Here is a 14,268-nt window from a genome sequence, read left to right on the forward strand (position 1 = left end):
GTGCAACAACAATAACGCTCAAAGATATTCCGGCGTGCAAACAGCGCAAACAGCTGCGCCGAAATTGTATCTCAGTCGTGCTTCCAAATCGACGTAGCACATCGCTGCCAGATCTTTTACTGGACGAGGAAGGCCTTTGAGTACGAAGCAAACTCTGGTGGATAAAATATGAACTAGCAGAATCGTTTAATTGGCCAGGTTAGGGTAAATCTGGTTTAGGCTAACATGCTCCAAAGTTAGTATAAACTCGGATCTGGGCTGTTCCTATCAAAATACACTAGTTTTAATTTATGCTATCCAAAAAGTTAGGGTAAATTAAAATAAATTGAAAATCGGGTTTAGGCTAACGAAAAGTTAGCCTAAACCCGTTTCACAAAAGCATGATCAATCAAGTGTCTATCTTCGATTATTGATTATCGTTCCGCATTTTCCATAATCTTGAACTGAATGTTGGCAATTTTTCGTGACTCCTTCACGACCATGATACATGAATTTATTAAATTAAACTTTTTGAGCCAAACATGTACACATATGATAAAATGAATGTCACCATCGTGTTCTACGCCCCAAATTACCTATAAAACATGTGTCACAGGCTGCGAATATCAGTTTTGATTTTCGGGGATATGTGCCTACCCGGTTGACCTGACCTTGACCCTGACCTATGCTTGACTGACCCCTACATGGAGCTGACACTCTTGTAGGCCTTATAAGATGGATTGTGCACCGTTTTGACAGAGTTCATTGCGAAAGGCGCCCATTGCGAAGTCCTGAAGTCCATGCTACTGAAAGCCCGATTTCAAGTGTTTGACCTGACCTTGACCCGACCTGTGACCTCAAAATTCAACTTTAAAGTACTCATCAGTCATCTGAAGCGTCTCGTCGCGCTCTTTCGTTTGCCGCCTCGTGCGTTTCGCTGCGCCTATTGGTTCTCGAGTTATCGGCTGGGGGCGTTTAACGCCCCCCCCCCCCCCCCAGCAAACGGTGGGTGGCGAAATACTCCAGCAACTGCCGGGATAAGGAGGGGGGCGGGGGCGGATAAGGAGGGGGGACGGATGGGGAGGAGCGGGGGCGGGTGGGGAGGGGAACAGGGGCGGATGGGGAGAAGCAGTGGCGGGTGCAGAGGAACAGGACGCTTCGTCATTGTGATTGCAAAGTATGGTCTGTGGATGTGACAGATGTGTAAACATTTTTTTTTTACACAAGCTCGCGTGTATGTTTAAAAGAAATCTATTCCGAATCCTACGAAGTTTAGTCAGGATGAGTCCTTTTCTAGACAATCCTGTTTGAAAGTGCCATTGAATAACAGTGGCATGTCATGTCTCTTTATCTTTACGTGGGTGAATGTCACGTAGTTTATCTCATCTGGTCAAATATATTACCGGATAAACACATAATAATATTTTTTAACCCGCGCGGGGCTGGGGTCTCCAGCCGAACGCGCGGGGCTGGGGGGGGGGGTAAATTTTACCCCCCCCCCCCTGTTATCTCCCGAACTAATGGTCCGATTTGGAAAATTCAAACGCCAATCGAAAGCTCTCATCACGAACTACTAAAAACATGTATTTAATTTAAAGTTTGAGGTCAAGGTCCAGGTCAGGTCAATGGTACAAATTGCAAGTTTCTACAGTATCGGCCTTGCACCGTAGTTGCCGAAGAATGGAGTCATGGACTGAGACTGATCGCCCAAAACGTGTTCTTAGGCTACCAAGACAATATTCGTTGCATACAATATCATTCAGAGGTCAAGGTCAAGGTCAGGTCAGGTCAGGTCAGGTCACCAAAAAACAAAATATAGAAAAGGGCATGTGCGACACATGTTTTATGGGTCATTTTACTCATAGAATTCAAAAGGCACACTCAATAAGTGATATGGACCACCTCTGGATGAATTTCAGGTCGAGGTCAGGTCAAGGTCAGGTCAAGTGAGGTCAAATTTTGAAGTTGGTTGTTAAGGCCTAAAAAGGTGTCTATCTGATGCAGTTTTTCACGGAGAATCGAATGGTGCTATTTTTGTTTCCGTACGAGGTCTAGAACTTCCAAAAAAGTCATTTTTCGAAAATTTTGTATGTCGTGACGTCATAAAATTTTGAATAACTCCCACATTTTTGAACCGATTCTTCTAAAATTTGGTATGTAAGTGCACATAGACCACTTCTCTGACACATATTCCGGTTTTTTTCGATACACTCAAAATTTTGGATTTTATAATGATTTTCCCAAAAAAATCAGTTAAAAAAAAAAAATAGGCCAAAATCCAAAATTTTCAAAAAACCGAGATAGCCATTTGATAGACAAAGTAAAATTACGTATAACCTTTTTTGTTACGTCTTGATTCCTTTAAAAATGAAGATGTTAGCGGCGTTTGAACTTTTGCCGTTTTTGAGGCGAAAATGGCGAACATGACGTCACTAAAACGTCAATTTCTCAAAAATTTTCCGACGGATTTCGCTCAAATTTTCAGAGAAAGTGTCAAATTGATGTAAGAATAGGTACTGATAGTTTGGCGGCGCTGCGCGCCGCCGTTTTTGAGATATCGCAAAAATTCGCGAGGGGGGGGTAAAATTTACCCCCCCAGCCCCGCGCGGGTTAAATGAATGAATGGGTCGCTATGCGCCCAGATGGGAATATACCTCAGCTATGTCCCTCTATATTCTGTATCCCCACCCTACTATCAGTTTGATTCTGATCCACTCGTCCCCATAGTTTGCTGTGGCCGGTTACCGATATCCAGAGGGCAGGAGCAGACCCCCCTCCCCTCTGTCCGGCCACCAGACACCGAAATAGCCTCTGGATAGGCTCAGACTGCTGGCTCTACCCCTCCCCTTGCCGAGACACACCACAGCGGGCGTGCTGCGGCTCAGCTGTTCCACCAGTGACGTCACAAGGGGTAGCGTGATCTGACCAGTGAGCAGCCACACCTTTTGACGTAGCTGGAAGCATTGCCACAAGGTGTTAGGGATGATATTTGATCCTCCTAACTAGGGGCAACGTGCTGTCCCCCCCCCCCCCCGTGGCCGGTAGGTGGCGTGAAGGACCAGCGGCCGCCGGGCTAAGAACAATCAGGGGCTTGACCTGACCCAGCTGTTCCAATTTTAAAAATGCATTATATGTTGAGCACAACTAATGCTTCATTCGCTATCAGCAACCCAAATAGATAAGGAAACATCACCTAAATAACTTTTAGCAGATCCTGATTTACCAGACGTCTGGTCATTGGAAGGTTAGCCAGTAACCTAGCGGCTGAAATAGAATACCTTCCATCGACTTTCCCTCGCCACGGGAGCCACGCCCTTTTTTCGAGAAACTCTAGCTCTACCTGGGGCTGAACGGCCTCCTTTGGGAGGTTGGAGGGTTGGGGTTTTAGCTGCTGGCCCGCTGTGTTACGTTGCGTTTATGATAGCTACGTTTGCGTTAGCTTACATGAAAAAGTCAAAAAGGAGTAAGCTAAAATTGTCCCGTATGCTCAATTGGTAGAGCATCGGACTCTCGGTAGTGAGTGCCCGAGTTCGAGACGCTCCGGCGCTCGATATTTGAGACTCCTGACGGGGATGGTCTGCGGTTGGTGGGAGCGGCCGCGTCCAGTTGAAGTCAGTTGAGTGGGGCAGGCCGTGTCCGGCTTTGAAGGGCACGTTAAACTTCGGAATCTAAATTCTCCCGTTACCCGTAATTGCGCGATCGGACGGCAGGGGCCGGGGTCTACGCAACAAGCTCTGCTTAACGTTGGCTTTGGCTCTGTCAATCCGTCCATTCAAACATTCGAGCTGATTTTTTTTTTTAACCCGCGCACCGACGGGGGTCTGCGCCAACTTCGCACCGACGGGGGGGGGGGCGGATGACCGCCCCCCTGAGATATCGAGAACGAAGCAAGATAGCGACAAGCGGTAAACGACATCGGATACGCACGGCCAAGATCTACAATTTTTACTAAGGTCATTTTCAGGTCAGGTCAAAGATGACGTCACAGGGGTCGAAAAAGTCAAAATGGCGGCGCTAGATATGGAGAGAGTTTTTCTCGAATAACTTTCGAATTAGTCAAGATAGGAACAAACTAAGGGCATCATCGTGATCCTCTCGTCAATCCGCATCGAATAATATATATGTTGACCTCGAAAGATCAAGGTCAAAGGTTGACCTCAGGTCACGTGACCTCGAGGTCATCATGTATATCATTCGATGCGTCTTGACGAGCTGAACACAATGAGACCATCCACGCGTCTGTATCTTGTTCCTGTACGGAGTTATTGGCCAAAAACCTTTGGTTACCTTTGATGACGTCACATGACCTCACAGCTGCCCAACAGCAAAACAGTCCTCAAGGTAGTGAAGGTTGATCGTATATGAAGTCATGTAAAGTATATGGGGCCATTCCGACCCGTTTTAGTGGTAAAAACAGGGAGTTGATTTTTCCCCCATTGACTTATAATGGGGAGGTCGCGAAATTGACCTGACCTTAGGTCACCGATATCAAAATTCCGAGATAAACAAATTGTAGCTACTAATGACCTAATAATATCCTGCGACTTTCAAAGGCCTCCGACATCTACTGTAGCTGTGGCACGGTGACAAAGTTGCAAAAAAAATGACTTGAGGTTGGGTCATTAAAAGTGACCTGGTGACCTGACCTTAAAAGGTAGGAAGTTCAAACTTGCACACCATGTGTAAAATTGATGAGGTTATAGTCATACCAAATTTCGCGGCGCTACGCGCCGCGGTTTTCCCGCTATTCGCGAAAAACCTCAGGGGGCGGATATCCGCCCCCCCCCGTCGGTGCGCGGGTTAAATCTAACCATTTTACTGGTACCGTGCTTTTATGGCCTACATGAAGTGTTTTTCTATTTAAAAAATCGTCCACCGGAAACCCACTGTGTCATGTTTTCTCGTTTCTGCCCTCAGTGTTGTTGTTTTTTTTTTTGCCCAGAACCGTATGGCAAAGACCCACTGTGTCATGTTCTCTGGTTTCTGCCCGCAGAGTTTTTCGCGCAGAACCGTCTTCCGGAGACCCACTGCGGCTACCGCGTGGCGCCGGGAGTCTGCCACATCACCCCGGAGGAGGGGCGGTACCTGCCGAACAACACCACCTCCTTCTGATCGGCAACACCACCTCCTTCTGATCGGCAACACCACCTCCTTCTGATCGGCAACACCACCTCCTTCTGATCGGCAACTCCAGGTGGTGCTGACATCCATCTTATCAGCGGCCAAATCAGGAGAGGCTTCCTGATCAGCGACGAAACTGTCGCGACATCTATAAAGGTGTGGCGGATGCAGCAGCGACATAATGCAACGGTATGGCGAATGCAGCAACGACATCTATAAAGATGCAGTTGCTGCAGCAGCGACATCTATGATGGTGCAATGGATGCAGCAGCGACATCTATGGTGGTGTGGTTACTGCAACAGCAAAAGGTGGCTGCAGAAGCGACATCTATAAAAGCGTTGCGGCTGCATCAGCGACATCTGTGACGACGCGGTGGCCGCGGCTGCGACAAATGCTGCGCAGGGATGAACATAACGCAAGCAAGCTGCCTATTTCGTTATGGTGTTTATTGCAGTGTGCTTCTGCTTCTTATCGGCGGAGTACGACGGAGTTTGTATGTATGAACTCATGTGGCCCGGTGGATAATGCTGAGAGGGGAGGCCAGTCCGTTATATAGCGTTGTGCAATCCCGCCGCTATTCACCGATGACTCTAAAACGGACGTGATTTTCGCGGCCTTGTAACTCGCTGACGGGCGCCACATATGCGTGTCTCGAAGATATTTAGGCGATAATCAAAATACCACCTCAGTTGGTGATGTGGCCGCTATCCATGGGCCGCCGGATCACTTGGCCCAGTTATTGTGCTGCGTTTGCCTTCGTCAGTCAAGCATAAGTTAAAATATTGCTTCGCTGGTTATCCGGAGTGAGAACCTCATGCAGCAAACATGCCTTCATTGCCCTTCAGCTCGTTAGGAGCAGCCAGGCATTTTGAGGTGCTCTGATTGCGATGGTGTGCCAACTGCCAACTCGTCTGGTCTAGCCGCGGCAAAGTGAATTTGAAACGTCTAGTTGGTAGAGTCCTTTTAGCGAAAGAATAAGAAGAGTCCATGAGCAGGATTTTGGCGATTTCCAACGCGCGATGCCGTGCTGAGTCCTGGCTGCTTTCCGGCCCAACTATCCGGGCTTTTTGTAACGTGCTGTGGCCTCTCCCAGACGGTTTGAAATACAAACTAACTTGGTGACAGCTGTGTTACGTCAGGCGTGCACTCAGCAGAAACAGAGTCAACAGTCACCAGAGTCAACAGCTCTGGATAGTGAGTCCACCAGTTAACAGCTGTGGATAGTTTGTCCACCAGGTCCAGTTAACAGCTGTGGATAGTGGGTTCATCATAGTCAACATCTGTGGATAGTGGGTCCACCAGTCAACAGCTGTAAATAATGCGTTCAAACATATATATGTAAGGATTTCACTGATAGATTTATGATCTCAATGGATGCCGAAGCAAACTGCATGCTAGGATCTTTGATCCCACAGCATCTCCGGTGAAAAAAATGCATCCTGGTCTATGATGTCATAAGATTAGCCGATAAACCAAGACCGTGGATCTATGACCCGAGTAGATTCTGACATGCACAACAGATGAGTTTATGTTTTCAAGCGTTTCTATGTGAATAAGTGCTTCAAAACTATGACATATGGCGTGCAACGAAATAAAACTACTGACACAAAACTTTCATGAGTTGCAACGAGTAAATCTTTGGTATTTCTGTGTTGACGAGAAAGTAAGAATAGTCTCACAGGATCTCTCAATGAATTTGTAAGCTGTATCCCTGATCTCATCCGATCCGAGATCAGGATCCGTGGGATCAGATTCCAGGTCCATTTTCTTGGATTGATGCACATGTGGGGTTCAACAGAGCCAACAGACTCAACCACCATGTAGGTGGCTGGGTTAATCTTTGAATTGCAAGGCATTTGTGCATCTTAATGATCATGGACGATCCACACATGGCGTGACGATTACTCCGAGTCTGAGGATCAGTGTCCTAACCAGAGTCCAGATTTCACACCAGTCTTTACAGCACCCAAACTGTACCCAAGCGGACCCCACCATGTGAGCCGAACCACACGCGTTCAGCCCCCCCCCCCCCCCCCCGCCGCGCGGGTCGTTGCTGTTAGTGCGTTCCCTAGGAGCCTGGGGGTCAGAGTCGCAGCAGCCCCGTGGCACCCATGTACCCCTCACTCGGCCGGCGACTGCACACAGGTGAGGTGCGATCCGGTGCGATCCGGTGCGATCCGGTGCGATCTGGTGTGATCTGATGTGATCTGGTGTGATTTGATACCGGGTGCAGCGTTCAGATTAGTGATGTCAATTACGGAAAATCGGAATACCGATACCAAACCAAATACCAACCAAAACCGTGGAGAAATACCGAAACCAAATCAACTTGGGAACATGAGGAAAATACCAACATTTTACCGATTTCTTAGCCTCCTAAACATGAGATATTATTTTGATAGCTACGTGGATTGGTAGTCCACAGATGCAAAGAAATTGGAGCTAGCTTTTAACCCGCGCCCCAGTGGCGGTCTCAGCCAACTTCGCCCTAGTGGGGGGGGGGGGGGGCATATGTTACCACCCACCTCTAACTCAAAAACTAAGAGGGATAGAAAGACGCGGTAAAAAGCAGTCGATAGCTCTCAATGCGTACGTTTGAAAGTATTTCGGTAATTTTTCATCTTAGAGCAATATTGGGGTCACCAGAGGTCATCAAAGGTCAAAATTTGCCAATGGTCATTATATTTTTCAGGAAACATGCCGTTATCTCAGGAACTTTAGACCGGTTTACATAGGGTTTGTTGCAAGCTTATATCTCCGTCCGTGATGTTGCAAAAGATGCCAATGGTGCTTAACAATTTACAAAATGATCCCCTCTAAATATTTGAAGATCACTGCATCGAAATTATCGCCAAATTAACGAGCTAGAGCCTCGTCAAAAATGCTATGTAAACCGGGATTTTGCTAGCTAGAAAAACGCATGGAAAAGCAATCGATAGCTTTTGAACTCTTCTTTTGATAAGGTCATTATCAAAATTGACCTCAGGTCAACGGTTTAGCATCCAGAGGGCAAAAACTCCAAAAAAAACTGTTTTTACGAAAAGTGTTTTTCGGCAATAACTTTCGAATAATAACTACAAAAAGCCACGACATCTATATTGCCAGAATCGTGTTCCTCTCGCCGAGACATGTCGAATGAACTATAATTTGACCTTGAAAGGTCAACTTGAAATTTTGACCTCAGGTCAAGGTCATGACCTGACCGGAAAAGGTCATGTTGCAGATCAGTCGATGCGTCTGAGCAAGAAAAACACAATGAGACCATCCCCAGCGTTCTATCTCTTTCCAATCGCGAGTTATTCGCAAAAATCTTGTAGCCTCAAATGACCTCGGATGACCTTTCTAGAGGCTATCAGCAAAAATGACACCATGGTCATCACGGGTGGTCCAAATCATTGTGATTCTGAAATATTTGGACTGTTCCTATGCGTACACACGGATCTAGAGGCATTTTCATTTTTCTCCATTGACTTGTCATGGAAAGGTCACGCCACTGACCTGACCTTAGGTCACGGATATAAAAAATCCGAGATTTACAAATTGTAGGCGCCCATAACATCATGCAATCCACCAAGTTTAAAACCTTTCTGACAAACACTGCAGGCTGGACATGATTGCAAACTTTTTTAGGCTTGGTCAGTTAACGTGACCTGGTGACCTGACCTGACATGACCTGGGGTCAAAAATTTCACACATTGTCAAAAATTGATGTACGAAAAGCTACCCCAAGCGGCGCGGCACTAGCGCCGCGGTTTTTTATTTACACGCAAAAAACGCGACAGGGTGGTAACATATGCCCCCCCCCCCCCCCCACTGGGGCGAAGGTTAAAACTAAGCTCTTGAGAGCGTTTGCCGTAAAAATATTTTGCATCAAAATTGACCGACATGACGTCACTCTGACGTCATTTCAGGCCAAACTGTGGTAGCTAGAAAGTTGAAATTTTAATACAAGGTGTCGCATTGATACCGCTGAGAATACTGAAAGTTTCGTGCTGATCCGTGAAACGGTTTAGAAGATATTGCCGAAAAACGGGAGGGGGCTCTGTAGAGCCCTCCCCCCAGTCATGCGCGGATAAGTGGCGCCTGGATAAAACCACTGTATTGCTGCGTACAGCGTTGTTTTGAGACTGTTATTGGCTGTTGCAGAGGTTATTCAATACGCAACCAAAAATAAGTAAATGGAAACTAGCCGGCTGTTAACCCGCGAGTTATTTTAAGTACCTGTAGGGAATTGATTGAAGTTCATTGTGACAAAGTTTCAAAAAAATCGGTCGGAAAGTTTTTGAGATATCGAGGTTTTAGTGACGTCATGATTTATGAGTTTTCGACCAAAAACGGCATATGTTCAAAAAATCATATAAAATCACAGAATAGTTAGACATACAGACATGCCGTAAACGCCATTAGACTGCCAATTCCATGAACAATCAAATGGCTATCTTCGATTATTGATTATCGTTCCACATTTTCCAAAATCTTGAACTGAATCTTGGCAATTTCTCGTGACTCCTTCACGACCATGATACATGAATTTCTTAAATTCAACTTTTTGAGCCAAACACGTACATATATGATAAAATGAATGTCACCATCGTGTTCTACGTCCCAAATTACCCATAAAACATGTGTCACAGGCTGCGAATATCAGTTTTGATTTTTGGGGATATGTGCCTACCTGGTTGACCTGACCTTGACCCTGACCTATGCTTGACTGACCCCTACATGGAGCTGACACTCTTGTAGGCCTTATATGATAGATTGTGCACCGTTTTGACAGAGATTATGACGAGAGGCGCCCATTGCGAAGTCCTGAAGTCAATGCTACTGAAAGCCCGATTTCAGGTGTTTGACCTGACCTTGACCCGACCTGTGACCTCAAAATTCAACTTTAAAGTACTCATCGTGAGCGTCTCGTCGCGTTCTTCCGTTTGCCGCCTCGTGCGTTTCGCTGCGCCTATTGGTTCTCGAGTTATCGGCTGGGGGCGTTTAACGCCCCCCCCCCCAACAAACGGTGGGTGGCGAAATACCCCAGCAACTGCCGGGTTAACCCTCGCCCGCACATGGGGGGGGGTGGTTGCCACCCCCCCCAGGTAGTCTTTCTGCTCTGCACTCAACATTTTTAGAGCTAGAAGGCTTATTTTTCGTATAGCTGCTCCTCTATCCTTTCTTGATGTCCACTGAAAATTTCAAGTTTCTGTGATTTTTGGTTTCGGAGATATGACCTTGTTTTTCAGGTCATGTCATGACCCAAATGGCCAATTCTCAACATCTTGCGTTTGCCATGGGCCTTATGAGCTTTTGACACCCTGATTTCGGCCTTTTTTGCCAGTCTTACCTCCTACCTATCATGGAACATGTTGTTTGACGATGTACAGGGGTCAAGGTCAGGGTCAAGGTCAACCTAGGTCACCTAAGATAATTGCGTTTTAGGCAAGCTGAATTTACTTTTTTGAAGTTTTTTGACTGCATTTTTGGTAAAAGCTTCTCAGATCATGATTTCATGTAATATGGACCCAAAAACAATCGGTGCACACATCAGTATACACACAGACACACACAGACATACAAACACATATAATTGACCTTGACCTAACCTGACCTGAAATGACCTCAGCAGCAAAATTCTGGTCGGGTAGTGTGACAAAGAGGTTCTAGCTGGCTTGGCACCAGAAAACAGCATCGTCATCGGTATTTGATAAGCAGCACACTTGACATCCAACGGTGACCCAAAACAGCAACATTTTTTAGTTTGACCTGACCTGGAAGGTCAATGACTGACCTGAGAAGGTAAAACTGGGTATCATTGGATTCGTCTCTTCCCAAAGAATCTTTTTGGTCTTTACTGCTAAGCTCTATCTCCAACAGGAACGAAATGGCGTGGGGGGGGGGTGGCAACCACCCCCCCCCCATGTGCGTTCTAGGATGGGAAAATGGCATGTGCGGGCGAGGGTTAATGTTGCTTTAGTTGACCTCGCGACTATGCTGACCCGAAATACTCAAAATGGGTGACATGCGCATTCATTTTGCTTTCTTTTTCACGGGCAAGCGTGATCCTCATCTTTTGAACAGTTAGGTATAGCGCAGTCCTGTATCCAAAAGGAATACAAACTTTAATCTTAGATATAATCATAATGCAGTCTTGTATCCAAAAGGAGAACAAACTTCTTTCCAGAAGTTACCACCAACTTCCTTTTCCATCTTACATTTGCTTAGCTTTATCAATTTATCAAAATAATGATGAAATATAATCAAAACTAAACACCTTGTCAGTCGCTTATATAATTGAATACTAAACGTACTGCGAGGCTAGAAATTACGACAGGTTTAATTATCATAAACTGGTTTATATGAGTGGCAGTGGCTGGAATCGCTCAGCTGTAACGTTAAAAGCAGTTGGCCGGCCGTGCTCAGTGTTACATGTGCGTGAATCGTGTGGGCTTTTACACATGCATGTATGCCACCACTGGGGATTCGAGAATGACGACCGCCAACCACCTACCTGTATGCGTGATTCGTGTGCGCTTTTACGCACGTTTACGTCACCTGGCTGCGAATTTGAATATGCTACGCGACGACGCCGACTGCCAGCCTCGCACGGCGTGACCCGTGTGCGCCTTTGTGCCGAGTTATTATACCCCCTGGGCTACGGAGACTAGTCATTGCGAAAATCACGAACAAGAGAACAATGACCACCCTGGTATTATTCCTGGAGCAGGGGCCAGCAGTTCAGTACAGCGTGCGACGGGGGGAGCTGCGAAATAGCTCACTGACACGGCAAGTGTAACGAATTGTAACCAATCATAACCACCGTAACCATGTTACGGCAGCTATTATAACGGGAAACTACTGGTGTGATGACGTAGACATCATGACGGCCAAATTACCGGGGAATTACCGCGCCCATGAGCGGCCAGTCGGCGCAAAATGAGCCATTGTGCAGTGTGTCACTCGGTGGGTTTTCGTCAAATCGATAAAATATGAGGACATAGGCATTAGTGGAGCCATATTTTGTTCAAAGTGTTTGCCTACCAAGTTTCATATCCAGCATAATATGTGTATTGTGCATGCATAATTTATTATAGTAATAATGGAACTGCTGCAACGTCACTCCGCATAAGATTCATGGCGGGAGCGGAGTTTCGGCGTTACCCTCGCCGTGTTCATTGCCCACATTTCACATCACCTACCATGATCAGTTATTTGCTCTGCTATACAACTTCCACTCATTTCACATCGATAATTCGCTGTTCCCCTGTGGTGACTGCTGAAAACATGTGGATCGCTTATTAGTCCAAAGTATTTTCTAGAATCGTCAATCGGTGTTATCTGGAAGAAACCACTCGGTACATTGCAACGGTCACCCAAGTGCATAGGGTAGGGTGGGGTAATTTGAACATGAGGGGCAATTTGAACATAGTGTGAATAACACAAAATTACGGAAAATCCTAAGTGGCATGACAATAAGACCAATTAGAGAAAATATCGTAACTAAAGGGGCTATCATATGCACGGGGTTTGAAGTTCCAGGGAATGAAGATGTTGACGCACAGTGTAAAAAATCAATTTCGCAAGGAAAAACGCCTAACAACACGTCATTGCAACCAGCACAAAATCTTGCATTGCTAGCGCATAATACGCAACGGCTTTTGTTGTACAATAACTTAATCAGTGCCTTCAATCCAAGAAATTTGCTTTTGAACCCTGTTTTTTAACCCGCGCCCCGCTGGGCTATTCAGCCATACGCTATGCGCCCTGCTGGGGGGGGGGGGGGGCAGATTCTGCCCCCCCCCCCTGTCTAACTTCCGAACCGATGGCCGTAGAAAGACGGGGAAAACAGCAATCGAAAGCTCTCAACAAGCGGATCTAAAGAGCCCAATTTTTTTTTTTTTTGCAGAGGTCAGGTCAACGTCAGGTCAAGGGTACAAAATGCAAGTTTCTACAGTGTCGGCCTTGCACCGTAGTTGCCGAAGAATGGACTGAGACTGATTGCCCAAAACGTGTTCGTAGACTACCAAGACAATATTCGTTGCATACAATGTCATTCCAAGGTCAAGGTCAAGGTCAGGTCAGGTCAGGTCAGGTCAGGTCACCCAAAACAAAATATAGAAAAGGGCATGTGCGACACATGTTTTATGGGTCATTTTACTCATAGAATTCAATAGGCACACTCAATAAGTGATATGGACCACCTCTGGATGAATTTCAGGTCGAGGTCAGGTCAAGGTCAGGTCAAGTAAGGTCAAATTTTGAAGTTGGTTGTTAAGGCCTAAAAAGGTATCTATCTGATGCAGTTTTTCACGGCAAATCGAATGATGCTATTTTTGTTTCCGTACAAGTTCTAGAACTTCCAAAAAAATCATTTTTCATAATTTTTGTGTGTCGTGACGTCATAAATTTTTTAATAACTCCCACATTTTTGAACCGATTCTTCTAAAAATTGGTATGTAGGTAAACATAGACCACTTCTCTGACATATATTCCGGTTTTTCCGATGCACTCAAAATTTTGGATTTTATAATTATTTTCCCAAAAAAGTAAGTTTTTTGAAAAAAAATTGGGCCAAAATCCAAAATTAAAAAAAAAAACGAGATAGCCATTTGATAGACAAAGGAGAATCACGTATAACCTTTTTTTTTGTTGCGTCTTGATTCCTTTAAAAATGAAGATGTTAGCGGCGTTTGAAATTTTGCCGTTTTTGAGGCGAAAATGGCGAACATGACGTCACTAAAACGTCAATTTCTCAAAAAACCGCCGGCGGATTTCGCTCAAATTTTCAGGGAACGTGTCAAATTGATGTATGATAAGGTACTGAATGTTTGACGTCGCTGGCGTAACGCGTTTAGAAGTTATTGGCCAAAAACGGGAGGAGGGGGCAGATTCTGCCCCCCCCCCCCAGCGGGGCGCGGGTTAAAATGGCAAAATAACTTTTAGCGTGGGTTAATTTGAACATAGTGTGAGAATTTCAACGAAGACAGGGATAGCTCCGAAAAAACAACGCTCCCAGTTTTTTATTTGCCAATATTTTCAACCCAAAGCAGAAGCAGGATAAGTGATGCCAGTTTTAGAAAATTTACGTCTAATATCCGTCTAATGTCCGGCATTTTCGTTTATTTTCCGTCCAAAAATGTTAAAGTCAACTATTTGTCCAAATATGTCCGAAAATTATG

The 14,268-nt window shown here is 45.6% G+C and overlaps 1 protein-coding gene across 1 annotated transcript in view; it reads left to right on the forward strand.

The window, feature by feature from the left end:
* Positions 1-6,223, forward strand: part of LOC122390626 — a 36,005-nt gene extending 29,782 nt beyond the window's left edge. Inside the window, exon 4 of the mRNA XM_043383772.1 lies at positions 4,973-6,223. Coding sequence (XP_043239707.1) covers positions 4,973-5,091 — 119 coding nt within the window. The 3' untranslated portion in view covers positions 5,092-6,223. The remainder of the gene's footprint in view (positions 1-4,972) is intronic.
* Positions 6,224-14,268: the final 8,045 nt, after the last annotated feature.

Source organism: Amphibalanus amphitrite, unplaced genomic scaffold (genome assembly GCF_019059575.1).
Source record: "Amphibalanus amphitrite isolate SeventyFive unplaced genomic scaffold, NRLGWU_Aamphi_draft 000403F_arrow, whole genome shotgun sequence".
Taxonomy (NCBI): domain Eukaryota; kingdom Metazoa; phylum Arthropoda; class Thecostraca; order Balanomorpha; family Balanidae; genus Amphibalanus; species Amphibalanus amphitrite.